The sequence below is a fragment of the Coturnix japonica genome, chromosome 17, assembly GCF_001577835.2.
Source record: "Coturnix japonica isolate 7356 chromosome 17, Coturnix japonica 2.1, whole genome shotgun sequence".
NCBI classification, from domain to species: domain Eukaryota; kingdom Metazoa; phylum Chordata; class Aves; order Galliformes; family Phasianidae; genus Coturnix; species Coturnix japonica.
This window is the reverse complement of record NC_029532.1, coordinates 1,480,064-1,507,990: the sequence shown is the minus strand read 5'-3', so window position 1 is coordinate 1,507,990 and position 27,927 is coordinate 1,480,064. Positions and strand designations below refer to the sequence as shown.

At 58.0% G+C, this 27,927-nt stretch overlaps 3 protein-coding genes across 8 annotated transcripts in view; 1 reads left to right on the top strand and 2 right to left on the bottom strand.

The window, feature by feature from the left end:
- The first annotated feature begins 418 nt into the window (after window positions 1-418).
- NIBAN2 (niban apoptosis regulator 2) lies at window positions 419-17,465 on the top strand. Of its 2 annotated transcripts, none has more exons than XM_015878736.2 (14): window positions 419-667; window positions 8,242-8,372; window positions 10,053-10,181; window positions 10,484-10,589; window positions 10,844-11,011; window positions 12,732-12,847; window positions 12,924-13,028; window positions 13,668-13,830; window positions 14,084-14,271; window positions 14,436-14,591; window positions 14,718-14,834; window positions 15,089-15,196; window positions 15,289-15,400; window positions 15,722-17,465. In XM_015878736.2, the coding sequence occupies exons 1-14, from the start codon at window positions 613-615 to the stop codon at window positions 16,699-16,701; spliced, it is 2,634 nt and encodes an 877-aa protein (XP_015734222.1). In that variant the 5' UTR covers window positions 419-612; the 3' UTR covers window positions 16,702-17,465. The 2 variants fall into 2 exon arrangements, with proteins under 2 accessions (XP_015734222.1, XP_015734221.1); XM_015878735.2 differs by lacking the exon at window positions 419-667 and adding an exon at window positions 7,387-7,594.
- Window positions 17,430-20,310, bottom strand: SLC31A2 (solute carrier family 31 member 2). The gene is made up of 4 exons (XM_015878744.2): window positions 20,173-20,310; window positions 18,659-18,725; window positions 18,300-18,510; window positions 17,430-18,093 (listed from the first exon to the last, which is right to left on the bottom strand). Exons 1-4 carry the CDS (start codon window positions 20,176-20,178, stop codon window positions 17,895-17,897), a joined length of 483 nt encoding a protein of 160 aa, XP_015734230.1. The 5' UTR covers window positions 20,179-20,310; the 3' UTR covers window positions 17,430-17,894.
- Window positions 20,311-20,405: 95 nt separating this feature from the next.
- Window positions 20,406-27,927, bottom strand: part of COL27A1 (collagen type XXVII alpha 1 chain) — a 28,169-nt gene continuing 20,647 nt past the window's right edge. For 4 of the 5 annotated variants that reach the window (XM_032448125.1, XM_032448126.1, XM_032448128.1 and 1 more), the window contains 31 exons: window positions 27,721-27,765; window positions 27,498-27,605; window positions 27,302-27,355; window positions 27,077-27,130; window positions 26,843-26,896; window positions 26,650-26,757; window positions 26,517-26,570; window positions 26,300-26,407; window positions 25,971-26,024; window positions 25,793-25,846; window positions 25,579-25,632; window positions 25,204-25,257; window positions 24,870-24,977; window positions 24,618-24,671; window positions 24,463-24,516; window positions 24,197-24,250; window positions 23,998-24,051; window positions 23,822-23,875; window positions 23,485-23,538; window positions 22,966-23,019; window positions 22,830-22,883; window positions 22,689-22,742; window positions 22,545-22,598; window positions 22,447-22,464; window positions 22,293-22,346; window positions 22,125-22,187; window positions 21,873-22,038; window positions 21,504-21,610; window positions 21,163-21,243; window positions 20,836-21,018; window positions 20,406-20,700 (listed from right to left, as the gene is read on the bottom strand). In XM_032448125.1, coding sequence (XP_032304016.1) covers window positions 20,551-20,700; window positions 20,836-21,018; window positions 21,163-21,243; window positions 21,504-21,610; window positions 21,873-22,038; window positions 22,125-22,187; window positions 22,293-22,346; window positions 22,447-22,464; window positions 22,545-22,598; window positions 22,689-22,742; window positions 22,830-22,883; window positions 22,966-23,019; window positions 23,485-23,538; window positions 23,822-23,875; window positions 23,998-24,051; window positions 24,197-24,250; window positions 24,463-24,516; window positions 24,618-24,671; window positions 24,870-24,977; window positions 25,204-25,257; window positions 25,579-25,632; window positions 25,793-25,846; window positions 25,971-26,024; window positions 26,300-26,407; window positions 26,517-26,570; window positions 26,650-26,757; window positions 26,843-26,896; window positions 27,077-27,130; window positions 27,302-27,355; window positions 27,498-27,605; window positions 27,721-27,765 — 2,271 coding nt within the window. In that variant the 3' untranslated portion in view covers window positions 20,406-20,550. Of the gene's footprint in view, window positions 20,701-20,835; window positions 21,019-21,162; window positions 21,244-21,503; window positions 21,611-21,785; window positions 22,039-22,124; window positions 22,188-22,292; window positions 22,347-22,446; window positions 22,465-22,544; window positions 22,599-22,688; window positions 22,743-22,829; window positions 22,884-22,965; window positions 23,020-23,484; window positions 23,539-23,821; window positions 23,876-23,997; window positions 24,052-24,196; window positions 24,251-24,462; window positions 24,517-24,617; window positions 24,672-24,869; window positions 24,978-25,203; window positions 25,258-25,578; window positions 25,633-25,792; window positions 25,847-25,970; window positions 26,025-26,299; window positions 26,408-26,516; window positions 26,571-26,649; window positions 26,758-26,842; window positions 26,897-27,076; window positions 27,131-27,301; window positions 27,356-27,497; window positions 27,606-27,720; window positions 27,766-27,927 lie in introns of those variants that run through there. The other variant, XM_032448129.1, reaches the window with a different exon arrangement.

Genomic DNA, 27,927 nt, shown 5'->3' with positions numbered 1-27,927 from the left:
AAGCCCCGCTTTGATGTTTGCTTTGTTTTGGGTGCTGCTGTTGACACCTTCCTGGTCTGCAAAGCGTTTTGGAGCCATGCATGCTCTGCATGGAGGCTCTTCCCCCCCCCACTTCGCTCATGCTGAGCTCCACGCCGAGCTGGGTGTGGGCGAGCAGGTAGAGTTCGTGTTGCAATCGCCCTCTGAAGCAATGTCAGAGCGGAGAACGCTGCCAAGAGCTGGTTTGCCTGGCGCCAGGAGCCGCAGGAGCTGGCACGGAGCCTGCAGAGCTGATGGGGGGGGGCTGGGGGGAGGAGCGGCACAGAGGTGCTATTTGGGGATTAAAAGCGAGTTTGTGCCCCCCCCAGCACCGAGCAGCGCTCCCTTCTCAACCTTCCTCTTCCTCAACCCTCCTCCATCCCGTCCCATCCCATCCCATCACACGAAGGCGGAGTTGGGGGGTGTTGGGGGCAGCGGGTGCGGCCGGGAGCGGAGCAGAGGGAGTGTCCGGGGGCGGCTCCGCAGCGCCGCGACCGTCAGAGCCGGGACCGCACCATGGGGCTGAGCTGCTCCTGAACACCGAACTGCCCCACTGAGCCCCCCCATCCCCACCCCACCCCCCGGCCCGGCGCCATGGGCGATGTGCTCTCCACTCACCTGGACGAGGGTCGCCGGCAGCACATCGCAGGTGAGAAACGCGGGGAGGGAGTAAAGGGAAGGGGAGGACCCCCCCCCCCCGGAGGTGTGTTAGGGGCACCCCGCATGTTGCCACCCTCAGCCCTCCCCACCCCCTCCAAAAAACTTCTCTCCAACTTTTCTCATTTCTGTCCATTTATTCCTATTTACGCATCTACCATTTCCCCCTGCCTCCCCCCTCTCCCCCCCAAGCTATCCCCTCGTTCTGCCCCTCCCCTGCCCTTTGGGGTGGGCGTGAGGGTTGGGGGCTCCCCCTCCTCCCGGCTGAAAGGCGCAGTTGTGCTCGGTGTTTGTGTTGGCCCCGCTGGGTGGGAAGGACGGGATGCTGGCAGAGCGATTCTAAGAGGGGTTTTGCCGATGGTTGGGATCCCGAAAGAAACTTTTTACTCCTTACCGGTACTGGGGAGTAAGGGGGGGGGGGGGGCAGAGAAACTTTCTGCTCCCTGTTGTGGTCAGGGGGTTCCTCAGGGGCTTTAGGGCAGCCGGGAGCAGGAGGGTGACAATGGGGTCATTGAGAGACCCTACAGCTGTGCAGATGGATGATACCAGAGCCCCGACAAACGTGGTTTTGTGTGGGGCTGCCTGCGGGGCTGTGTGTGACCCCCAAAACAGGGTCACCCTCCCACCCCTCTGCCATGCTCCAGCCAGGGCTCTCATCCATCACTTCAGCTCAACCTCCAACCCATTTGCTCCCAAACCTCTCCCCATGCAGAGCACCCCACGTGCTGCACCCCACTCAGAAGCGTGACCACAGGGTCCCCATGCAGTGCCAGGCAGCAGCAGGGATGTATCTCTCCCTCTGTGTCCCCATATTTCACTGTGTGATGGCCCCAAAGTGGGGAGCAGAGCCCACCCCGCCTGCCAGGCCCCGCGGCCGGCTCGCAGGAATGCTTACGTGGTATGTGGAGCAGCAGGACGCCAGCAGGTTTGTAAGCTTTGAAGCTGAGCCTGCAATGAGCTGTGTGTGCATTGCACGGCTTTGGGACTGTGGGCTTGGGGCTTCCAGTGTGTTGTACCCCAAAGCATGTCCCATGGCACCAAACCGTGTCCCTCTCTTGATTCTGAGGTGCACAGCCAAAGGATCCCAATGGGAACCTCTCTGCAGGGCCACACAGGGGGTGTCTGCAAGGCAAGCATCAGCATTAAGGTGTTGCACTGTGGGATTCAGCCCATGCATGGGGGCCTGGGGGCTGTGGGTGACTTGCTGTGGGTCTCAGAGCTACAGCTCTGAGGTTTGGGGGTGGGCAGATACCTGCACTGGGACCCCCCAGGAGAGGCTGGAGCCCGCCTGCTGTCTGCACCCTGCACCTTTGGGCTGGGCTGGGTGCTGGGTGGAAGGGCTGCGGGCTGGGAGGGGCGGCAGGCAGGCAGGCAGGCAAGGCACGACTTGCTGTGAGGCATGCAAAGCAATTGACGGGAGAAACACAGGGCTTTCCTGCTGGCATGGCCTGTTTGCTGCTTGCTGTGCCGGCACCTAGAACTGGAAGGGGGCAAAAGGGTGTGAGCCGTGCTGTAGGAATGGGGGCTCTGGGGACCCCACTGCTTTGCTGTGTAGAGCCATTGCGTTGGGGATGGTGCAGGTTGGGTGTGCAGCAAGCAGTGGGGAGGGGGTGAGAGATGGGACCAGATCCATCCCTGCTGCTGGGAGCAGGTGAGGGCTCTGGGGGCCCTTCTGCTTTGGGTGCATCTGTGCAGGGAGCAGCGGTGGCAGCAGGGCTGGGTACAGTGGGATGAGTTTTTGGCAGCTCCCATCTTCCCCTCTGGGACCACAACGATGGGGGGCTGCTGTGATGGGAAGGACTTCCTACTGCTCCCCGTCAGCCTGAGTCACCCACACTTGTTTGTCAGCATCCTCTGGATGCCTTCCTCCTCCTCTTCCAGCACTCTGTGGGTGGGGACACGCACCCACCCTGCTCATGGGCTGGAGCAAACATCATCCCCTCTCCTTGTACCAGCGTGTCCAGCACTGTGACACTGGGGACACAAGGGTGGGGGGAGCAGCATGTCATCAGGAAGGGGTGTAACACGGTGACCACAGGGCTCCATGTCCCCAGCAACATGTAGATCTGATGGGCTTCTGCAAGAGAACCTTGGTGCCTCGGCAGCTCTGTGGGCTGGCAGGGAGCAGCTGGGTGCCTTGGCCTTGGCTTGCTTAAGCACAACACTTGGTACTTTGCAATGGCTTTGGAACATCTCCAGCCAGAACTATGCCAAGGTGCTGGGGCTGAGCAACCAGCAGCAATCGCAGCCCCAGGATGCATCAGCTCTGCAGGTTGGGTGCTGAGCTCCCTATAGATCCAGGGAGGTCGGGAGGTTTCTCATCCTGAAGTACACGTCTCCTTTCATCGCTCAATAAATAACTCCCCTGGCATGCCAGGGCTGTGCACCACTGGGGATCGGCTGGTTCTGGCATGCCGGGGCTCACTTGCAACCATCGTGTTGGAGCATGGGATGTGCTTGGAGCCAACATGTCACAGCACAGGGGAGCCCAGTGGGTCCCCTCCCATGCAGCCAGGTGCTGACAGCCCTTCTGCCCCGAAACAGGAGGAGCTGAGGCCGGATCACAGCTGAGAGCTCCCCTTGGGTGTTCAGGTCAGCCCCTGAGCGCTGCCATCAGCCACTCATGCTCCTGTTGTGTTACCCAAGCGAGCAAAGCACAGCCAAGTTTTGGCACTTCCCAAACCTCTGCCTCCCTCCTGTCCCCAGAGGTCCCAGCCATGGCTCTACATAGGGACCTCCTTCCATTCCCATCCCCTACAGCATCCCAAGACCCAACCAGTGCCCAGGGTGGGGGGAACCTCATTGCCTCACATCTGCCCAGCTCTCCCCACACCTGGATGTCCCTGTGCTGCCCTATGGGAAGAGCCAACGGGAGGAAAGGCCAGAGCACGGCTGCTGACAGCCAGCAGATTTCCTGCAGAGCTGCTCAAGGACAGAGCAGGAGGAAGGAGCAAAGCTCCACCTTTTCCCCTTTGTAAAGGGAGAAGGCAGTGGCACGCAGTGCATGGTGGCAGAGCACAGTGGCAGTACCCATCCTTGTGCCCCATAGCCGGGATCTCCCCTGGGTGCTCAGCTGTGTGGGTGCTCCAGCCCTATTGTGGGGTGTCCCCATCAGGGAACAGGAAACCCTCCAGCAGCAGCAGGGGCAGAGCTGAGAACAGACTCAGGGCTGTTTTGTTCAAATACCTCTTTTTCTTTTTTTTTCCCTTTTCCTTTGACGTACATAAAAGTCTTTGTTTGGTCTCCTCCCCCGGTGCTGGATTGGGTTTCCCGCTGGCACTGGGAGTGTGCCAGCTCTAGCTCTTCTCCTTGGGGCTGGGAATGGGGGGTTGGTGGGCAGGAGGGGCCACCTGCTTCATGTACCCCCTGGGACCATCCTCCTCCTGCAGCACCAGGAGCACGAGAGGAACAGGATCCCTGCAGACCCCAGGACTCACTTGTCCCCATGGATCCAGACACATGGCTCCCAAGTGCCACCAGACACAACGTGGGTGACCACAGTGTGGTGGGCACAGCCTGGAGCTGCTCAGGGGGCAATGGGCTCTCAGCTGTAGGGTTGGGGTTTGGCTGTGCTGTGTAGAGCTGGGGTTGGGCTCCGTCATCCTTCCCCATCCCCACAGAGGCCCCGAATGCTGTTTGATATTCACATGCACATTCCTTCTGTGCAGCTCCAGCTCACACAGTCCCTGGGCAGCAGCAGGAGGCAGGCAGCCACCCACCCCAGCAGTTCCCAAGCCACAGGGCCGTGCTTTGCTTGCTGTTTTGCTTTTCTCCCCCGTGGATTTCATGAGCTCCTCCTGCTCTGCCCTGCACAGGTTTATTTGCTTTGGGCTCAGAGCACCGCTGGGAAACCACCCATTGGGAGCGGCACTGGGAGGGGGCACAGCCCCATGGGGACACCAGAGGGCTGAAGGGATGCACTGCCGTACCCCCATGCATTGTAACCCATTTGGGTGGCTGTTGGGTGACTGTTCTGTTGGCAGAACCCAAACCAGCTCCCTGCTGAGCCCTGCTGGTTTCTGCCTGGTTTCCCTGCCCCGTCCCTCTCGCCCTTCAGAGCAGTGAGTCCAGGCTGAGGTCACTGCTGGGAACACAATAGCACTGCTGTCCCACTTAAACCACCTGGGCTGATTTGTCTCTCTTTCATATTTTTTTTCATTTTTTCTTTTCTTTTTCCTTTAAGATACGACTTAACCCCGAACTCCCTGGATGGTTTGAGGGTCAGTGATGCCATCCTCCCAGGGTTATCGGACCGGGGCTGCTGGGTGCAGCCCATTGATAGAGCGAACAAAGAGCCGGGGCAAGCCCTGCCAGCTGCCTCCACCCTCTGTTTGTTCCCCAGCAGCTCCGGATAAACTTAATCTAAATCCTGATAATGCCATGGGGCAGAGGGGGGCAGCTAGGGGGGTATTCAGGCTGGCTGGGTGCCCCAGAGATGAGGGCACAGGGATGGAGCAGGGCAGGGGGTGCTGGGCTGGGGTTGTGTCAGGCTTATGAGCATCAGTGTGTGTTTTCTGGATGGAGATTGAGATTGGAATTCCCAAAGCTCTGACCTGCAGGATGGGGATTAGCCTGGTTCCTGGCGCTGGATTATTGCAGCAGGGAGGTGAGGTGCCCTTGTGCTGCTGGTACACCTGGCCCAGCTCTCCAAAGCTCATTTGAGCCACCAACCCATGTTGCCCCATGCCCAGCTCCATCAGGGCAGTGCAGTGATGCAGCAGTGGGGCTCAATGTCCACATGCTGTCCCCAGCCCACCCCCAACAGAAGCAGCGGTTGCTGAGGACTCATGGGGTGATGCTGGGTTAAGATCCAACACACCATGCACCCCATCTGTGCTGGGCACCATCCCTGGTTGTGCCCCCCATCCCCGTCATGCACTGCACCCTTATGGGGACAGTGCAGGGCCATGCAGGCAGTAGCACAGTGCTGGGGCTTTCCTCAGCCTGCTGCTGACTCAGGCACTGTGGGCTCCGCCAGCCCAAGGCTGACTCAATGGGCCTTTTTATCCTTTATTTTTTAATTATTATTTCTTTTTTTACCCTGCGCCGGGAGGAAAATTCCTGCCCTTCAATGAGGCTTTGCTTGGGTGCCCCCTGCTCCACTTTCTTCCTTGTGCAAAGCAAAGACGCGGGGGGCGGGGGGGGGGGGAGAGCTGGGATTTCCAGGGCAAACCCCGATGTGGTTCACTAGTGAGAAAGGGGGGAGGACGTGATCCTTGGAGGATGCATCTGGCACAGGGTGTAGGGCTATGGGCTTACGAAACGGGATGTGGGCTGAGGGAGAGGTTGGGGCAGCGTTCCTGCTCAGATGTGTCAGCCCATATGTGTGGGGGTAACGGCTGCGTCCCTCTGTCTGCTCCATCTGGGACTGCTGGGGGACCCCACGAATCTTTGGGGCTCAGGCACAGCACACTGCTCCTTCCTCATTGCTCCCAGGGGTTGGAGCTGAGCAAACCTGGAGCATCCCTAATACAGGCCCCACACCCAGCACAGGGAACACTGGCTGTGCCCAGCTGGCTGTGGGGCCAGGACCTGCCTAGTGGCTCCATCCTCACTCTGTCCCTGCTGCCATCCTGCTGTTGCTGCAGTCAGATCTGACCTCCCCTCTGCTGGCCCCACTGACTCTGCAGCCACGGCTATTTATGGTGTCACTCTCATTTTCACATGATTTCCAAGGGAATGAGGCACGCGGACTCTGGCCACGCACTGGTGCCTTGACCATGGGGCTGGCACTGCACTCAGCCCTTCCCCTCCCATCCCTTTTGCTCAGGGTAAGGAGGGAGAGGACCTACAGTGCAGGTGTTGAAACAAAACTCAAAGGGTAAATGTGAAGTGCTGGAAGGGAGGGTATGGGGGAGCTGTGCAGGTGATGGCAGCAGGCAGCTCTTTTAGGGTCAGTCCATGCACTGAGCTCTGGGATGCTCTGCAATGTGGCTAAACCGTGACCCCTCTGTGATTAAGACCCCATAGACCCCAGCACCCTCTGGTCCCCCCTCAGTGCACCCCATCTGGAGGAGATGCAGCTCTGTTGGCGGCCTCACTGAGAGCCTTTTGTTTCGCTATCTGCAAGTAATTGACTTTTGCTTTCCCATTTGCTTAAGACATCTTAATTGGCCCCGCTGTTAATCGGAGAAGAATGAGTGACTAAGCCGTCTGGACGGCTGTGTAAGGGGGGGGGGGGTAGAAGAGACGCTTTTTTTCCCATGAACTGAAAGGAAATGAAACCTCAAAACGTCCCTCTAAATCTCAGCTGTCAACGTCGCCGCCCAGAGCTGCAGCCAAAATAACACTATTCCATAGCCGTGCACTGCAGAACTGCCCCACGAACACAGGCACAGTACGGCTGCAACACTGGGCTGATGCCAGGAGGAAAGGCCAAAAGTTGGGTGAGGAATTTCTCTCCTTGCTCCTTGCTGTTGGAGGTGCATCCTTGGTTCCTCCTTCCAATGCACCGAGGAGACGGATCAACCCATTGCTGGCAGCCTCAGCTCTTCCCCCGTGACACATCCAGGGCGAAGTTGAGCAGAATTCAAACTGGAGGCCCCCTGTGCTCAATGCAGCTCTGGGAAAAGCCGTCCTTTTGCTGGCAATCTCTCCCCAAAATGCTTGATGCTTTGCAACGAACTTTGTTGCGGAGGAGGCTCAGATAGGGTCTGGAGTTGTGCAGGGTGCTGCATGGGGCTGGATACCCATGGGGTGCTCATGGTGCAGGGTGCTCATGCAGCAATGTGCCATGCTGGTGCCAAGCAGTGTGGGTGGCACAGGGCTGGCTTTTGGGTGCTGTGCCAGCACCTGGTGACTCAGGCCGTGGGAGTCCCTCCGGCACCTCCAGATTCCATCGTGCTGAAGTCAGGCGAGGGTGGGGGGGATGTGGGGGCAGCCAGGCTTCAAAGGGTGCAGGAGCTTTCTAAGCACCGTGGTGGGTGTCTGTACTTTGTGGGGTGGGGGGCACTGTTTGGGTTGTCTGCCCTTGCTCTATGCTTGGCCTTGAGCGTCTCCAGCCCCTCTGTGATATCCCTTATGGGGTATTGCGGGTCCTGAGCATGGGGTTGGGGGGTTGCCCCCATCTACAGCTGCTTGGAGTTATGGTGAAGGCGCAGCCCTTCCTGTGGGGCTGCAGTGGGACAGGCACAGGGCTGCACAATGCACAGGAAGCGCCGTGGTGCCGGAATGGCCTTAATGTCAGGAATTTCCTGCTTGGGAAGAGGAATCCAAAGCACTAACGTGAAAGGGCAACAAAAAAACATAATAAGAAGACTGCTAATCCTGGGTTGGATGGGGAGGGCAGAGGGCAGCGGCTCGGAGGTGGCCCCATGCTGAACCCTGCTCCTTCGGGCATCAGGGCAGCATAGAGGTGTTGGCTGGGTGTGAAAATGCAAATGAAGCCAAATCTGTGCTGTGGGATGCCAGAGTTAAACCTGTGGGGCTGCTCCCCATGGGGCACAGAGGTGTTGGAGGCCCCACAATGACATGGCACTGGGGACACGTCCCCTGGGTGCACCCTGTGCTGTGGGTTGGGGCTGCAGGGAGCATTGGGTGCATCCTGACTCTGTTTTCCTTTTGCAGAGAAGACCGGGAAGGTGCTGGGGGAGTTCTCCCGCTGCTACAGGGAACAGTATGGGGTAGCACTCTTCAACAGCGTCCGCTATGAGATTGAAGGCAATGGGGGGCCGCAGGCACAGCTGCTGCACCGCAAGGTAAGAGCTCATATTCATCTCCCTCCCTCTGCATTGGGCAGCCCCATAGGAATGGAGGCACTATTGGGCTGGGAAAGGAACCCCGAGGAGAAGGTGATGGAGGGGGGTCTGCAGCCCATGGGGGTCCCATGAAGGCTTTGTGCTCTGATCAGTGCAGTGAGCACACCCAGCAGCTCGGTGTGGATTTGGGTCTGGCTGCGGGCACTCCTTTCTGATATGGAGCTCCTGGGAACTGCTCATGCCCTATAAATCCCTGGGTGAGGCTGCAGCTGAAGGGCATGGCTGGGTTGTTCTGGGCTGCCAGTCCTCTGCTGCTGGTTGCAAGCCACGCTCCAGCATTAGGAAAGGGATGAAATTATTTCTGAGCAGCTCCCAACCTGAAATGCCTCCATGGCCCTACTTGAAGTGCCAAAAAACATTCCCAAAAGCCATTATAGGACATTGGCATCATTGCAGCCTTTGGGATAGAGCACAGGAGGGCAGGGTGTGCAAGATGGGCACACAGCCACAAGTGTTTGCAAAGACAAGGAACCACAGAATACCCCGAGAAGGAGGAAGGGACCTATAGGGATCACTGGATCCAATTCAATGGGGGAGAGGGACAGCTTATGTGAGGAGCGGAGTGGTGACACTCCTGGTGTTGCAATGTCCCTGCCTGCACGGGTGTGTCAAGCAAAATAAAGGTGTGGAGGGATGAGTTCCTGAGCAGGAACAGGGAGCCCAGTGTCCGCAGGGAGGAAATAATCGGGTCATCATTGCTTGGTTGATGCCTTTACCGGGTGGTGCCTCCTGAAACAAGCCCAGGAATGTCTGAGAAGTGGCAACAGCATGAGGTCAGGGACACAAGTAGGACCAAATAGGACCAAGTAGGACCAGGTGGGATGCTCGTCCTGCAGTAAGTCCCCTCTGCAGACAGTCACACATGCTGGCATCTGGTTTGATGACAAGCTCTGGGAACAGCAGCTGGTGCAGGCACACCCGCACGTGGGAGCACTGCAGGGACAACCCCTGGGGCAGAGCAAGGCTGCTGCAAAGCTCTCATCCAGCCCAGGAGTCCATCCCTGAGCATCCTCCTCCATTCTCACCAGCCGCCTCCCTGCCCCTCCTTGCAATTTGCCACATTCCTGCATGTCCCAGATGTTTGTGGGGTGAGGCAGGCTCAGGGCTCTGGGGTACAAGCCAGGTCCTTGAGCTGGGCTGAGCCCTATTGTTTGGGCTGCCCTTGAGTGATGCGATGGGAGCTGGCAGTGTGGTGCCTGCAATGGCCACCACTGTGGGTGCAGGATGCAGAGCCAGTCGCTGGCTGCTCACGCTGTCAGGAGTGCTCTCAGCTCTTGTTTATATTCCTGGGGTCATAAAAATTCCTGGGACGCATTCTTAGCTGGCTCATGACTGGTGTCAGTGCAGCCTGCGGGGGCTGTAGGGGCTGCTCAGCCCCAAGACATGGGATGGCCTCATCCTGCTCCATCCAAACAGCCTGGGAGATCCCAGCACCATCCGGAGTTGGGCTGCCCTATGGTGACTGTGTGTGAGCATCCTCTGGAGCTCTGTTAGGGCTGTGCAGGTGGGACCCCCACAGAACATCACCCAGGGGCACTATTAAGGCACCTGCAATTGAATAGGATGGTGGGGTGGGTGCTCCGCATTGTCCCCATGTCACAGCACATCTCCTCCCTTCAGGTCCCGCTGGAAGACCACGTCATCTACTCAGGCAACCTCTTCCAGTACATAGAAGAGAACAAGAAATGGAGGAACCGCTTCTGTGTGGTCCCACACAACTATGGGCTGGTGCTGTATGAGAACAAACTGGTGAGGATGGCTCCAGCATCACCTCCTTGCATTGGGCTGTCACCTGTGGGTGATCCTGCCCATGTCCTCCCTCTGCCCCCATCCTCCTTAGGGCTGATTTCCCTGTGAGGATGGACACCCTGTGACCATTGATGATGTTTCCTGGTGGCCCTTGGTGTTTACAAGCTGCCCTTTGAGCTTTCCTTCCTCATCCATCCCGATGGAGGAGGAAAAGACCCTTTCACCCTTCTCCTACGGACTCTTCCCATACTGTACCTATACCCCACATCACCACCTCACTCTGACCAGCTCTTTCTGCTCAGGCTTATGAGAGGGAGCTGCCACCTCGTGTGCTGATCAACAGTGCAGGCTACAAGGTGCTCACCTCAGTGGAGCAGTACCTGGAGCTGGTGAACAGCAGCCTGCCCGGTGAGTGGGGAGGGATGCTCGGGGTCCCCCTGCATCCCCATGCTGCTGAGAGTCCCATAGGGATAGGTGGGCAGGGGTGGTTTTTTTGGTGTGGGGTTACAACCCCATAGTCCCCTAGGTGGAGCCTCCATCAGGATGCTCTGCCCCTCATAAGCCCCTGGGATGCAGATGGGGACCAGCAGACAGACCCCCCTACCCCTGCAGCATCCCTTGTCTCTATCCCTCTGCTCTTCAACGCATCCTTCCCCCTGCAGGTGTCACCCCTAAATCAGGGAACACCCCCATCCTGAAGTGCCCCACGGATTTCCCCCTCATCCTCTGGCACCCCTATGCCCGGCACTATTACTTCTGCCTGATGACAGGCAAAGAGCAGGAGAAGTGGGGAGCTGTGTTCCAGGACTGTGTGCGGCACTGCAACAACGGTGAGCGGGGGGTACCTCAATAGGGAGAACGTGGTGGTCTGGGAGCCCTACAGCGGTCTGTGTTGATTTACAGGAGAAGATATGGGGGTGAAGAGGTGGGAATCAGCCAGCAGTGGGGGTGGGCACAGGGGTCTCCATACTGTGCCCCTGAGCAGAGTGATGGCAGCGCCTGCCTGCAGCCAGCTGGACGCTGGCGTGGGGAGCCCTAATGACTATTTACCACCCCAAGGTAGATAATATTCAGTAATTAAAGTCATCCAAACTGCAGGCAGCCGCCATCCTCCTCTCTCTCCCTCCTCCTCCCACCTTCTTTAAGGCTCGGGCTGCATGCGGACAAGACCAGCCTCCCACGGCCCCGATACTGTGTCAGGAGAACATGATTTTCCTGCTGAGCGCTCCTGGGGTGAGACAACATCCCAAGGAGGAGCTGCTGGCCCTGCTGCAAAGCAAAGAGCAGCTCTGCCTGCTCTGCTGTGTGCCTTGCCCTCCTGGGAGCTGCCCGCAGCCCTGTTTTTAAGGGGCAGAGCAATGGAGCTGGGTAATAATCTGGGCTGTGCTCCTCCTGTGCAGTGGCGCAGAGATGGGCACGGCCCCAGGAACAGATCAGCTCGGCTGGATTTCTCCATTTGTGCAGGCTGTTTTTCTTTGTGAGACGTTCCTTCCCTTCCCAGCTCCGCATTTCTGCCCGCTGCTGTTCTTGCCGTGTTTCAGATACTGTTTCAAATCCAATGAAAGATCTTTTGTTGCTGTTGAGCAACTTCTTTTCTTTCTTTCTTTTCTTTTTTTTTTTTTTTACCCCTTTCCAAATTAGAGGCTCTGTGTCAGCCTCCAGCTGTAAACAGTGTGGGAATTTTCACCTCCCTTTACAAGCTGGTTCTGAAACACCAGCTGTTCCCTAAGTTCTGGGGATGAGCAATGGGACCCCTCACACAGCGTGTCCAGCTGGGTCAACCCTATGCACCTATGGGACCTCTGCCCATACTGTGCTGGACACAGCATCATTTCCTGCTGCATGGCACCTCACTACATGGCACTCAGCAGGGGAACATTACCAAGAGAGCTGGGGAGCAGCAGCCAGACCCCTGGGTCGGGGCAGGGGGCTGAGGGTGACATCCATGCCCCCCTTGTGCAGTGGCCCCATGATGTGGTGAATCACAGTGCTGACATCCTGGGGGCAGCAGAACCGGCTGGAGCACGCTGTGCCTCCTCGTGACTCATCCCCGCTTTCCTCTTCCTCCCAGGCTCTGCTGTGTCCTTAGGGCCCCCCTTCCTCCAGCCCCTCCCAGGCAGCCCACGTCCCCTTGCAGAGCCCCTAGGACTGGATCCATGCACCATTGGGGCTTGCAGAGCTCCCCCAGTCCTGCTCAGCCCTTGTTCCAGCTGTGCCACTGGGGCTTTGCAGGGCCACCATCTCCCTGGTCCTCATTGGGTCACACCAAGACCCTCCTCTAACTGCGGCATCTGAGATTGCTGAATCAACAGTTCCCCATGTATCACTGGGTCATACTGAGCCCCCCATCTTCCCACTCAGGGGGATCTGTCTATGGGAGCTCCCCGACCCCTCCTGTGTATGGGACAGCATTAGGGTCAGGGTCCCCCCTATCCCTGACCACTGTGCAATGGCCCTGCAGACACAGTGAGCTCTTGTGATGTGCAGGCTGGGGATGTGTCAGTGTCCACCCCCCTCCATCCTCGTGCTCACTCATCCCCTCCCCACCAGGGATCTCGGAGGACTCCAAAGTCGAGGCTCCAGCCTTCACTGATGCCGTCCGTATGTACCGCCAGTCCAAGGAGCAGTACGGCACCTGGGACATGCTGTGTGGCAACCAGACCCAGGTGAGGGCTGGCCCAGGGGCTGTGTGGGACCGGGGTAGGGCTGGGAAGGGTCCCCCATCACCTCCTCCCTTTGCAGGTGCTGAGCAACCTGGTGATGGAGGAGCTGCTGCCGGAGCTGCGGAGCGCCATTGGCCCACGGCTGAAGGGCAAAACACAGGAGCGTCAGCGGACCTGGATCCAGGTGCGGGTGGTGGATGTGGGGACATCAGTGCTGATCCCCCTGTTTGGGCTGCCCACACTTTGGGGCACGTCCCATCTCACTGGCTGGGTTGCCCCCATGGCTTCGTATTGGTGTCACCCTGCCCAGGACCTTGTTGTCCATGCTGCAGCCAGCCCTACCCAGAGCTTTGCTTCTGAGAATGGGGGAAGCCGACTGGAGGAAGCCCAGCCCACGAGCACAGCCCATCCAGCTATATTTAGTGAGCCATTTTTAGGGTAGTGCTAAATCCAGCCCTGGCCCTTGCCAAGAAGACAGAGCACTCTTCAGAACCGCCTGTTGCAGCCTTCATAGTTACCACCGAAGCTCATAACATGCAGCCTAAAAATGCTCAAATTTTGCTTTTTCATTTCTCTGTGGCTGCGGTCTCCATGAAACAGCTCAGTTAGTGCTGCAAAACTGGAAGGAGGGAGGGAAGGAGGGAGGGAGGGAGGGGAGGGACTGTCCTGCCGCCTGCTGGCCCCAAAATCACAGCATCAGGCTGCAGTGTTGGCTCCAGAAGTCGCATGGAGCTCATGGGTCCTGCCCATATCCTAAGTTTGTGGACATCCTACAGGCTTGTGACCATCAGGGGCCTCCTGTCACCCCCCTCTCCCTCCCCAGATCTCGGATGCTGTCTATAGGATGGTCTACGAACAGACCAAGGCACAGTATGATGCCATGGTGGCCAAGTGCGAGCTGGAGCGGCCCCAGATGGAGAGCAGCATCCGGACTGACATGGACCAGATCATCACCTCCAAAGAGCACCTGGCCAGCAAGATCCGAGGTAGAGCCCCATGGGGAGAGGGCACAGATGGGGGACAAGTTGGGCAGTGAGCCCAAAGCAAGGCAATGGGACAGGAATGGGTTCAGTGCAGGCTGAGGGCCACCTTCAAGAACCCCTTCCATTGCCCCATGGGTCTGAGAGACTTCTGGATTTGAGGATTTGAGGAAAGAAGCATCCTCTCTCCCAGGCTGGGGTTAGGCTGAGCTGGAAGGGCAGAGCAGCCTTACCATGCTCCACACTGCTCTCCACCCAGCCTTCGTCCTCCCCAAAGCGGAGATCTGTGTCCGTAACCACGTCCAGCCCTACATCTCTTCCATCCTGGAGGCCCTAATGACCCCGACGAGCCAGGGCTTTGCCGAGGTGCGGGAGGTCTTCTTCAAAGAGGTGACGGACATGAACATGAACATCGTCAATGAGGGTGGCATGGAGAAGCTGGTGGAGGTGAGCTCTGAGCCGGGCAGGCTGGAGGTTGGCAGTGGCATGGCCAACCCCATTACCATACCCAGTAGGGACATCTGGGAAGACACCTGGGGATGGAGCCCATGTGGAGGTGTGGGCTGTGGGGTGGCACGTCCCAGCCCTGCTGAGCTCAGCTCTGTCCCCAGTACATGGAGAAGCTGTCCCACCTGGCCTTCCACCCGGTGAAGATGCAGTCGTGCTACGAGAAGATGGAGCAGCTGAAGCTGGAGGGGCTCCAGCAGCGCTTTGACGTCTCCAGCACATCTGTCTTCAAGCAGAGGGCCCAGATCCACATGAGACAGGTAGGACAGGCACTGCCTGCATTCATCCCTGTGTCTCCCCAAGGCAGAGCTGCTGGAGTGTGGGGACAGACCCACGCCAGCCCTTTTGGTCCCCCACTGCCGCTGACCTTTTGGCTCTTGCCACAGCAAATGGATGATGCCTTGTACACCTTCGAGACGCTGCTCCACCAGGAGCTGGGGAAGCTGCAGGGCAAGGATGAACTCTGCAAGTCCATCCAGCGCATCCTCGAGAGGGTGCTCAAGGTGAGGGCTGGGGTTGCTCTTATTTCCTGGGGGCTTCTGGGTTGAGGAAGACAGCAAGGACCCTCATACTATGTGCCAGAAGCTTTTTGGCAAGTGCTTCTTGCTGTTGGGACTTCCATGCCTTTTTCTGAGACCTGGGGCAAGTGAGTTGAGGAGGAGGTGGAGGATTGGGAACCCAAATGCATGGGCTGCGCCTGTGCCACCGTGCAGCCCTCGTGGATGCTGACCCATGGCCACTCTCACCTGCCCCACAGAAATATGATTACGACAGCAGCACGGTGCGGAAGAAGTTCTTCAGGGAGGCCCTGCTGCAGATCACCATCCCCTTCCTGCTGAAGAAGCTGGCACCCACCTGCAAGGGGGTAAGCTCATGGGAGGACCCCTCTGTGGAGGTTCAGAATCCCTTGGGGATGGGGAGCTCCTGCATCCCACCCTGATCCCTCCCCTTTGGCAGGAACTAGCCAAGTTCCAGGAACTCATCTTCGAGGACTTTGCCAACTTCATCCTGGTGGAGAACACATATGAGGAGGTAGTGCTGCAGTCTGTGATGAAGGACATCATGCAAGGTAGGGGGCTCTGGGGTCTCCAGATACCTGGGTGGGTGCTGGGTGGGGAGACCCCTCATGTATGCAAGGGTTTAGCAGCATGGGAAGCATCTAGGGGGTCCATTTGGGTGCTGGGATCCACAGGAGGAAGATCCATAGAATGCTGGGGCTTGTAGAAGGAAGGAGTGACCCCATGCAAGGAGCTGAGGTGTATGGGTGACCCCATGCAGGGTGCTATATGAGGAAGGGTGGCCCCATGAAGGGTGGCTGAGGTCTGTAGGAGGAAGGGTGACCCCACACCAGGTGCAGGGTGACGTTCCACCCCATCTGATATCTCATCAGCTGTGAAGGAGGCAGCCGTGCAGCGGAAGCACAACCTGTACCGTGACAGCATGGTGATGCACAACAGTGATCCCAACCTGCACCTGCTGGGCGAGGGCAACCCCATCGACTGGGGCGAGGAGCACAGCGGGCAGCCCGAGGCTGAACCAGCCGCTGAGAAGCGCCGTAGGGCCAAGCAGGTGGTGTCAGTGATCCAGGACGACGATGGAGCCCTGCCCTACGAGATGGGTGCTGAGATGCTGATGTCCCCCAGCTCACCGGAGCCACCAGAGCCCAGGGTGCCACCGGGGTCCCCGGATGGGGTGGCGGAGATCCGGGAGGCTCTGGCCAAGGAGAGCATTGAGGTGCTCACGGAGGAGCGGCTGACGAACGGTACCCACAGCACGCAGGACAGCGGTGCCACCAAGGAGGTGGTGGTGGCAGCGGGGGCTGCATCAGGTGATGTCCCCACAAAGGGTCTGGCTGGTGATGCGCCGGCAGCACCCACATCTGGAGCCAAGGTCCTGTCAGAGGATGGGGTGCGCCGTGCACCAGCACCACCTGCACCTGAGAGCACAGCAAGGGGTGAGGTGCAGCACGCCATGCCTGCATCACCCACAACTGGAACCGAGGTCCTGCACCATGCTGAGCCTGCATCACCTGTATCTGGAGCTGAGATCCCATCCGGAGATAAAGTACCTCATGCCACACCTGCATCACCTGCACCCAGAGCTGATGTCCCACCCAGTGATAAGGTGCGCCATGGTGTGCCAGCATCACCTGTACCCAGAGCTGAGACCCCACCAGCAGATGAGGGGCATCGTGCCACACCACCATCCCCTGCACCCAGAGCCAAGGTCCCACTGCCGCCTGCTGGGACCGATTGCCACCAGCGCAGTGACAAGGAGACGGGTGAGGAGGTGGCCCTCCCAGTGGCATGCAGCCCCCCACAGCCTGCGGGCACAACGGAGAGCATTGAGGGGTTGCAGACTGAGTTCTAGCCCCATTCCTGCTGCAGACTGGCCCTGGTAATGCCAGGGATGGGGACTGGGACCAGGGAGGGGATGGGGAACACCTAACTGAGAGGAGCCCTGTGTGGTCCTGCTAGGTGAGGCTGGGGGGGCCCTGGATTGGCGCAGGGCACCCGCTGCACTCTGCTCTGTCCTTCTTCTGCCTTATTTCCTTCTTTTTTATTGGAGAGATGCTTTACCCACCTAGGGCTGCAGGATGCTCCCACTGCCATCCCCGTGCCCACAGCTCCTGGGCATCCTCTGCTACCATTGAGAGGAGGTGGAAAACATGCCCATCAGGGTTGGGGTGCACAGCACTGCGTGGCCTTTGGTCCCGGGGGGTGCACCCCACCTCGCTGGGCACAAGAGAGCACCCCATCCTTACATCAGCAATAATGGGGCACAGCCATGGGGCTTCAGCTTAGGTCTGGGGGTTGGACAGAGGCTCTGGGCAGGGATGCACTAAAAGCACTGGAGAGATGGTTGGGTCTGGGGCATCTGCATGTACATGTGTGCACACCTACACCCCACTGCAGCTCACCTGGACCCTGCTGTAGGTTTGGTGCCGCTGTTTCTGCTGCTGCAGGGGGTGCCCAGCTGAACCACTGGGGGAGGCCCTCCCCAAAGTGCCTTGCTTTGGGAACTTCAGACCTGTCTCTTCCAAGATATTTTATTAAGAATGTTATACAAATGTTTTAAAAAATATATATATGCTTATAATAATTAATAAAAGAGAAAAAAAGCTTTATTTAAAACCAGAGGAGAGCATCCTTAACGCCTAAACCCTGCTGCGAGCCGGGGCTCCCGTTGCTCCGCAATGCAATGACTCTGAGCAATGCAGTGGTTTCATTGCCACGGGCATCCCAGCAGCAGCACGTCCTGACTCTAACCCTAAAGTGCTAAAAAAGAGGTGCATGAGCCAGTGCTCTACACCCACAAGGCACAGCGTGAGGGGGCAAGAGCAGGGCTGAGTCCTGCCCAACACATACCTGAAGCATCCCAGTGCCCCCCAGCAGCCATCACCCTCATCCCACAGCTATAAAGCTCCCTGAGAGCACAGGGATGGCCACAGGGCAGGGGACAGCCCCAGTGCCAGCCCCATCCTGCCAGCACCACACGTCCCAGCATCACTCTGTGTCCTGCACAGCACGGGGACAAGGATAGAGCCAGCAGGAGTGGCAGTGCTACTGGATGGGATGAGAGGTGACCGCCCCATAGCCCAACCAGAGCAGTGGGTACACCACAAAGTAACCGATGGCAGAGCCTGCAACCACCCCAAGGAAGATCCATGCGTTGTAGGACATGACAGCCAGCATCAGTGTGTAGCCCACCACCACCTGAACCACGTGGAGCAACGTCTGGCCCACATGGTACTGGAACCACCTATGGGGAGAGACAGGGACAGTCAGCATGGGGACGGCACAATCATCATGGCTGTGGCTGAGCAGGATTTGGGCACTGCTTTGCAGCTGCAAAAGCAGAGCAAACACAAACCTGGCTGTGAATGAATGGGGAAGGGATCACAGAGAGGGTGGTGGAGAGACATCCCCACCTCCCAGCCCTCCCAGCACCCCCATACACCCCCATACCTGCCCTGCACAGCCTCCTGGACACCACTGTCCTCACTGTCCCCACCACCTCCATCCCCGTTGTCCCCCTCGTTGGGTCCCAGCAGTGTGTCCTGGCTGAAGCTGGGGGGCACGGCCAGCAGCGCCCGCCTCAGCACTTTGGCCTTTCCTATCTTCACCACTTCATACAGCACAGAGAACAGCAGGATCACCAGCACGGACAGCACCATCCCTGCACAAAGACAACCCCAATAACATCACCGGCAGCAGTGCTCTTTTCCCCATAAAAGAACAGCTTGCAAATCGTTTTCAGCAGGGACGATGGAAATGCTCTCCAGTTATTTGCAGGGATGATGGAGGAATTTGTGGGCACATCGTACCTGTGGGGTTGTGCACGCTCCAGAAGTCAAAGAGCAGCACCAGCCTATCTGAGAAGAAGAAAGTCATCTGCAAAGGAGACAAGAAACAGCATTCAGGACCATCCCCTCCTGTGCATTTGAAGGGGAAGCCGTGCAGGCAGAGCACCCAGGGAGCAGTGTGACAACCACCCCACGAGGCTAGGTGACACCAGTGGGAAATCCCACAGTGCTGGCAATCATTTGGGGTTTGGCCAAATGCTGCAAGTTCTGCTTGGTTCCCGAAACAGGAACCATGTTTGCAAATCACCGCTGTGCTCCTCTGCCTCCCACGGGCTTCTCTTGCCTTGCCTTGCCTTGGCAGGCTGCTCCAGATGCACCCACAGATGTTCTCCATCCAGATGGGAACCAGCTGTGCCCTTATGAGCACTGCATCAAATCTGCAGCCTCTGCACCTCGTGGTGGGGGTCTGTGTTCTGGAGATGGGGGTATCACAGCCACCCAACGTCAGCACCTCCAGCTAAGAACATCCCTGCAGGGTTTGCTTTTAACCTGTGACTAAATCCCATTTGGGGCCATGTCGCAGTGGAGCAGAGGATCCAGAGAGCTTTATCATGCTGAAATAGGAGAAGAAGCTTCTAGCCCACGGCTCTTCCTCAATAAAACCACCTCCAGAGCTGAGGTCACTGCTGCCAATTCTTCTTTCTTCACCACAGCCACACACTGTGGGTTTTTCCTCCTCCTTGCAGGAGCTCTCAGCACCCAGCTGTCCCCAACCATCCCCATCTGCTCAGCCCAGGTTGTGCCCATCCACAGTCACATTTTGGGACCAGCCTCAGCCAGGAACCCCATCCCATAAGCAGAGATACCTGCGCTACAGCCAGGCTCTAATGACACACCGTCTGCTCATTACCAAAGCACATTAGGACGTGTAATTGCCTTATGCTTTTAAGCTTCCTTTGGCAACGGATTTATGATAATTAGCCATCACATGAAACTACTTTTCCTTTGCACACCTCAGCTGGCAGGCTGGGTAGGGAAGAGGCAACAGCACTTTGGGGGCACAGGAACAGAAACGACGTGCAGAAGGTCTCCTGTGAGCTGCTGCCCTGTGCCATCGGGTACCCAGGGGTGTTAGTGGGGTTGATAGGATGCTCTTCAGGTTGGCAGGCACAAACACGACATGGGAGCGCAGGGTGGGGACGGCGAGTGTGGGGCGAGCAGGTTTTGCAACCCCGCTATAAGTCATAAACACAAAGCACGAGGCTGAAAGGGGAAGCGGGGCAAAGCCGTGCAGCACTGCAGGGAGAAGTGTCCGAAAGGAGATGGGGGTGAAAAGGGGTTGGGGGGGTTGAGAAGGATGCGGCTGTGCTGAGGGGTCCGGTCCGTGCCCAGCACCGAGGGAAGGGATGCGCTGCAACGGGGAGAAGGAGAGGAGGGGGTGAGTAATGGAGAGCTGATGGAGCGCGGATGCTGCAAGGGGAGGTATGACATAGTATAGCACGGCATAGCACGGCACAGCTCAGCCCCAGCCTCACCTCCATGTCGGCGTTGCAGAGCTCAGCCCGTCCCGTCCCGGCTCAGCACGGCTCGGCTCAGCCCGGCGCTGCCGAGTGACGCGCTGTGCGAGGTACGTCGGGAGTTGTAGTGCGGCTACGGGACCGCCCCGAACCGAACCGAGCCGTCAGACCGTGTCCTTTTGCATCCAAACTGCCCCCCCCCCCCAACAAAACAGCCCCCTCCCCCCAATTAAATCAGCACCTTCTCATATATATATATATATATTACATATATATATAATTTATAGAGAAATGACTTTGTAAACAATGTTCTTCTACTCCAGAAGAAGGTGTAGTCCGTGGCATAACGCAGCTACAAACACAGCATCCCACCTCAGGGCCAGCCCTGCCTGACTCTCAGCTGAAGCAGACGGGGCCGATGGTGAACCCAAATTGGTGCGAGGCATCGCCGTCGTGGAACACAGCCAGGTCCCGTAGGGGCAGCAGAGTCAGCTCCTCCGTCACAAAGTGGAAGATGGTGTCAGTGATGGAGGAGTCGTTGTCCAGCTGAAAGGACCATGAGCAGCACTGAGACCCCCCGGCTGGGCTCACCCTTACCCCTGCCCCATCCCACTTGGTGCCATAGGGATGCTCAGACCCCAATGAGCAGCTCAATCCTGAGCCCTGGGTTTGCAGGCTCACCAGGCAGCCCTGCAGTGTGGCCACGTAGCTCTGCTCCCGGGTGTCAGCCAGAAAGCGGATTTCCTTCTGGGGCTGTCGGTGGTGGGGAATGGGGCGGCAGGAATAGGAGACCTTCTGTGCAGCCCTATGGCTGTGCAGGCGCAGGAAGCGCAGCTGCACCACGCTGGCCCCTGTGTAGTCCAGCTGCAGGGACAAGCAGAGAGACATGGGGTGGATGATCAACCAAAGACAGGATGGGATGCAACCCTATTGGAGCACGGGTTGGGATTGGGTTCTACAACATGCAGCCATTGGGGAAGGGCTCTGTAACCCTCTGGGGGCACTCACCATGAAGCCCCCAGGCAGAGCACTGAACCACTCAAAGCTGTGTGTAGAGGTGTAGGAGTTCAGCCAGGCTTTGATAGGGACCTGTGGGGATTGGGGACCTTGTTACTCTGTCCCAGCAATGGATGGTGGCACTGCTGCCCTGCCAGATCCACCCCCAGCAGCTCCAAACCAATTGAGGTGTGCACCCACCCTGAAGCATGGGGTGGAGAAGCACCATCCTCACCCCAAACTGCTGCCACCACTCACAGCAGTGACAGCACTCACAGCAGTATGACACCAGCGTTACTATCCCTCTGCAGCCACCCCAGCACCTGGGCTGAAGGTGAGCCCTGGGGCTGTACCTGGTTGTGCACGGGGGGTATGCAGGTCTCACCCCCTGCTGTGAAGTTGCAGAAGGCCACAAGGGCATCGCGAGGGCTTCCCTGGTTGGGGTCAATGTAGTAATGCCCTGTGGGAATGCAGAGCGGAGCTGATGGTGCTGGTTCCCATGCTACAAACCACCAAGCTGGGGGCTGTGCTGTTATTTCTATTCCTTGTACCCCCACACCCTCCTCGCATGCACGTGAGCACCCCAAAGTGCAGCTCCCTCTGAACACCCTGGAACCATAGACCATAAAACTTACTGAGTTCGAGCCCAAAACCTCATTCCCTCTTAAAGGCATTTATAAAGGATATGAATGGCTGGCTGGGGGCACAAGGCAGCCCAGTACCATCGGGCAGGTTGGGGTGGGCCAGCAGCAGCTCCTTGCAGGTGGCTGCAGGTTTGTCCTTGGTTCCATCAGGATGCTCAACGAGAGCTCTCAGCTCACGGCTCATGTTGTCCAGCAGGTCCAGCACTGTGCTACGGTTCAGGCAGTCGACAGGATAAATCAGGTGCTGGAAGGTGATGGGCAGGGATAGTCTCCTTTCCCATCCCCACCAGGTCCCCACCATCAGCCCCAGAGCTGCACAGCATCACGCACCCATAGCTCCTCCTCAGATAACATCAGTGCTGGCCCGCTGGGACCAGGGGGACCAGCCAGCCCCTGGGTGACAGTGATAACAGCAGTGACACTGCTGCCCTCTGCGTGGCACCAACCACCACTTCAGATCCACATGGAGGGCACAAGGGACATTGTGGCTCTTCTTACCGGTGGTCCTGGTTTGCCCCTGGTGCCTGGGTGACCCGGGAAACCTTTCAGTCCCTTTCAAAGAGTGGGGAGGAAGATGAAGGATAAGCAAGGAGTCGAGGCGCTGCCTTGCATCCCCACATCAGACATAAGGCTGACCTCACCCTGCACTCACCTTCTGTCCTGGCAAGCCCTAGAAGAGAAGAGCAAAGGGGCTCTGAGCAGGAGCTGCTGCCCCTTTAGACCCTACACACTGGGGGCTGAAGCACTTACCAGCTTCCCAGGGAGCCCAGGCAGACCCCGTGGGCCAGGGGGGCCAGTGTCACCCTGCAGAGGGACAGAGGGTCACAAACCAGCCCTTGTCCCAAGTTACTCTTTACTGGTGCACCCTGCACCAGCCCCATCACCCCACAATACCTGCTCTCCCTTGGGCCCTGGTTGCCCAGGAGTGCCCTGTGGTCCGTGCTTGCCCTAAGGGGCATGGAGAGGTATCACAAGGTGTTATACAGGGTGACATAGGGAGCAAAGGGGGGGGAGAGCTGTGAGCCCCCCACATACCTTGAAGCCATCGTCCCCTGGCTGCCCCAGGTGGCCCCTGCTGCCCTTCTCACCCTATGGGAGGAAGGAAAGGAGAGGCCAGGAATGGCTGCATGGTGCCCTGCACGTGGGGATGGGCACGGGGCATGTCACCCACCTTGGGTCCTTTGTGTCCGGGGTCTCCTCTGAAGCCCTTCAGCCCAGGGATGCCCTAGGAGAGAAGCAGCAGCCATCAGGCCCTGCACACCCAACCATGGAGGGCCCTTAGAAACCAGAAGGATTCAGTGAATCTGGGGAGTTTTTAGGGATCTTGAGGCATTCCTCATCACAGCATTGGCTTTCCATTTTGGCAAGCCCTTAAGAACCATTGCTACTGATGCAGGCCAGCACTCCTGGCTCCCTGCAGCCTTCTTGCCTCTGTTTGCATTTGGTGACGTTCCCAAAGCTGAGACTTTTTAAATAGAGAAGCAGCGATCCCAGCAATTCAAGTAACTCCTTGAGTGTTTCTTTTGCCTGTGTTTTGGATGCTGGTTTGGGAGGAGAGGGCAGGCTGAGAGCCATGAAACAATGGGAAGATCTGCTCATTTTTCAGGTCCTCCCTTTGGCTTTTGGGGCTGGGCAGCAAATGGAGAGCAGGAGACACACTGAGCCCCCCCAGTTCAGTGCCAGTACTCACATATAGTCCTTGTAGTCCCTGGGGCCCTGCCAGCCCCTCGTCGCCTTGATGGCCCTGCAATACACAAGCATTAGTGGGGGTTAGGGTAGGGTTAGGGTTAGGAAGGGAGGAGGAGGTAATGGGGACTGAGTCCCCGATTAAGGTTAGGGTAGGGTTAGGGGTAGGGTTAGAGTAGGGTCAGGGTTAGGAAGGGAGGATTAGGGTTAGGAAGGGAGGAGGAGGTAATGGGGACTGAGTCTAGGCTCCAAGACATGGTGCCCCTCTATCAGCCACCCTTCAGGAAAGGCTCTATAGGAAGAGTCCCACAGCATCCCAGCCACTGATGGGCTCACCCTACCTTGGGTCCGCGGGGTCCCCTATGGGCCCGGTGCCCCACCTTGCCTCGCTTGCCCTGGGAACAGGAGGTTGAAGACTTGTGAGCAGCTCAAATGCACTGAGCTGACTGCCCACATCCCCTCAGTGTCACTATGGGGACACAGCCCAGCTCTCCATAGGGACAACGCTGCCCTTTACCCGTCTGCCAGCTTCTCCAGCAGCTCCTTCTGGCCCTTCCTGCCCCACATCACCCTGATGGGAGAGAGCAGAGATGGAGATGTGGGTCACCAGCACTGGGGGGTGAGGGGCAGCTCCCTGCATGGACCTGGGGATGTCACTGGGGTGGTGCTGCAGAGCTGACCCCTGTTGTCCCTATACAGGATGCTGCTGGTGTTACCTTTTCTCCTTTGTGACCTTTCTGCCCTTGGGGACCAGCTTGTCCTGGAGAGCCCTAAAATCCCAAAGGAGAAAGAAATCCCTCTTTGAGGATGCCGTGCCCAAGATGTTCCTTCCTTGCTCTCACTGCACAGTAAAGGGGCTTGAGATGATGGATGATGTCTCTTTTGGGTTTCAGCAGGAACAGGGAATGCTCCATGTGAGCATTACTTATGATCCCAGCAAACCTCAGCCACCCATCCCATTACAGCCTCCCCACCCTCTCACCATGTGCCCTGGTTCTCCCACTGTGCCTGGCTCCCCTTTAACACCCATGAGGCCCTAAGAAGAAAAAAAAGAACAAATAAATCAACCTTACTCCTTGGTCATCCAGCTTGAGAGCTGAGGATGGGGATGGCACAAGGGCAGAAGGTGACACTCACCTCAATGCCACCAGCCCCTGGCACTCCAACATTGCCTGGAGGCCCAATAGGACCCTGCATTCATTGGGAGACAAAGCATGGAGCCCTCAGCTCTTTGTTGTTCCCCATGGGACCCCATAGACCCCTCAGCTCTTTGTTATTCCCCATGGGACCCCATAGACCCCTCAGCTCTTTGTTGTTCCCCATGGGACCCCAGGACAGGTTCAATTCCCCCCATTCTGTGCCTCAGTTTCCCTGCAGATCCCCACTCACCTTTCTGCCCGGCTGCCCCCGTGTTCCTGCAGCTCCCCCAGCTCCTCTGTGTCCAATGTAGCCCTTGAAGCCAGGGCCACCCGGCTGCCCACGTGCACCCACTGAGCCCTATGGGACACACAGATGAGGCTGCTGGCCCCTAAATGCCTGCATCACCCATCACATCAAGCATCTCCTTCTGTGCATCCCATTGAGCCAACCACCATCCCCAACCAGCAATCCCTGAGCTGAGGAGCAGCCTCTGCGTGCCCCCAGCATCCCCCCAGCAATGCCAACAGCCCTAAGGTTCATCATCAAATGCCCTTTATCAGCCTGTTCCAGGCTGGGAACTCACCATAGGGCCAGGATGGCCACGGTCTCCCTTTGCTCCATCCTCTCCTGCAGGTCCCTGTGGGGATGTTGAGGCTGAATTTTGGGGCAGGTTTCCATACTTCATATCTGCCCCTTTCTCCCTCTCCTCCCCCCAACAGCTATGGGGCAACAAGTCCTTCAGCTTCACTTTGTGCTGGAAGCAGTGGCAGCTGGGGGCAGAATGAGATGAGTGGACTTGGGGGGCAGAAGGAGGGCTCTGAAGCTGGACTTGGGGGGCAGGACTCAATGACTGGACTTGTGGGGCAGAATGCATTGAGTGGACTTGGGGGGCAGAATGAGGGGAATGGAGTGAGTGTGACTTGGGGGGCAGAGTGTGCTGTGCACACACAGCAGTTACCTCCAGCCCAGCTGCTCCGGCAGCTCCATCCCTGCCGCAGGGTCCTGCATCACCCTGGTAAGTAAAGGAACAAATGAACACTTCCAGCTCAGCCCTCAGCCCCATTTTGCCCTTGGCTGAGCTGTCCCAAGAGCGAGCCATCCCCACTGCCTCCCCACCAAGACTTGGGAAGAGAACAGGGATGGGGCAGGGTTGCAGCATTGCCCCGCTCTACCTTCACTCCTTCCAATCCATGGAGCCCAGGGGGGCCTCGCAGCCCCGTCCCACCCTGTTTGGGGCAAAGGAAAAGGATAAGACCCACTAGAGCTGTGCTGCAGCCCAGCACCCCACTCACAGGTGTCCCCATTGATGGGGTCTGCAGCCACCATTGGGATGGGGACACACTGACTCACAGAGCGTCCCTGGGATCCGACAGGTCCTGCAGCACCTCTGACACCGAGCTGGCCCTGGGGCAGGGATGGGAATGTGGTCAGAAGGGGAAGGCAGAGTGAACCCAGTGAGTTCATGGGGATAAGAGCAGTGACCCTGTATGCACATGGAGAGTGAAACCTACACACATCGCCAATGGGAACCAGCATGGGTTTCCATTGGGTTCCATTCCATTCCCTCAATGGAATTTGCCACTTGGCATTTTCCACGGCTCCCAAACCCACGATCTGCTGGGGTAAGTGTTGCCCCTCATCACCCTGCACCCAACCCCATCCCCACTACTTGTACTTACCAGCAGCCCCTCCCGGCCCTTCTCTCCTTTGCGACCTTTCTCTCCATCCTCCCCTGGTGCAGCTCCCAGTCCCGGTGCTCCAGTTGGGCCCCGTGGTCCAGCATCTCCCTGCTCCACAATAGAAACAAAGGAACAGTGACTAAATGAGTTTCTGGATGGAGACACATCAGCACTGAGGTTCTGATGCCAGCACTGAGCCCCACATCTCTGCCATCACCTTTTGTCCCCGTAATCCCGGCTCACCCAGCTCTCCAGCATCACCAACATCCCCCTGCCAAAGGGAGAAGCATTAACATCCAACTCAGCAGCCCCATCCCAGCCCCATTATCCCATGGGATCTCAGCTCACACCTCCTTCCCCTGCTGCCCAGCTCCCCCTGGCAGCCCTGTTGGCCCACGTTCCCCTCGCTCCCCGCAAGCACCGCTGACGCCCGGAGCTCCACGAGGTCCTGCATCACCCTGCGAAGGATGGAGACATCAGGATTACTCTTAGCTAACTGATGCTACCCCATGGGAAGGGATCTGCTGGCCCTATGGAACCCACCTGCTGGCCCTTAAGCCCTGGTCGCCCCTCGGCTCCTACAGGTCCTGGTGGTCCCTGCAAAAGAATCACCCAGCGGGACCAACCTTGTCCTCTGCCCCATGGCTGGATGTGTCTCCTGGAAGGCTGCTCTTCCATATTCCCACATATTGCTCACAGCCCTTCCCTTGGCTTCCCCCTGCTTTGGCTCAGGGTTAGTAGGAAATGCAATGGGAAGGCACAGCATCCCACACCTACCTGCTCACCATCCAGCCCACTAACACCAACTTCACCGGGATCCCCTGGAACACCCTGCAGGGAATATAGGGACAGAGAGCTGCAGCACCCCTCTAGCCCAGCCAGTGTGAGCTGGAGGGCTCACAAGGCACCATCCCCTTGTGTTGAGCAAACCAAGGGGTTCAGTGGCAACCCAGGGATCAGCCCCAGTGCCAATAAAGGGAACAGCCCCTCCTTTTCCCATACCTGCTCGCCTCGCATCCCTGAAGGCCCCTCGGGTCCTCTCAGACCTTCCTGGCCCTGTGAACAAGCAATCCATATTACCAGCACTGTGCAGTGCTAACTCAGCAATCTGGATACTGACGACCCATCACCCCCACTCCCAAACCCCCTGTACCTCCCTCAGTGCTGAGCAGCCCCATCCCATTAGCATCCCACTCACCGGGTACCCAGGGGGGCCAGCAGCCCCTGCTGCTCCAGGTGCTCCCATTTCCCCCACTAAGCCGGGCTTCCCAGGCACGCCATGCAGCCCCCGCACACCAGGAGCTCCCTGCAAGGCCAGGAGAATGTTTAGGATCCCAATAATGGTGTGTGGGTCCTGTTCTCCATCACCTCCATCCCACAACATGCAGCTCCAACTCTGCGTAGCTCAGCTCCCCACTCACCCGCAGCCCTGGGAGCCCCCGAGGACCCGGCTCTCCTGCTCTGCCCTGAAACAAGAGACACCCCAAACAGGCTGCAATAAAAACCCAACCCCACGACATCCCCAACATGGAGCAGCAGGATAAACCCCCACCAAACGGGGCTGGGGAACACATTGCCAATGCCATTGGTATCATATGCCATTTACTGCAGGGTGCTGCATGGCTTGT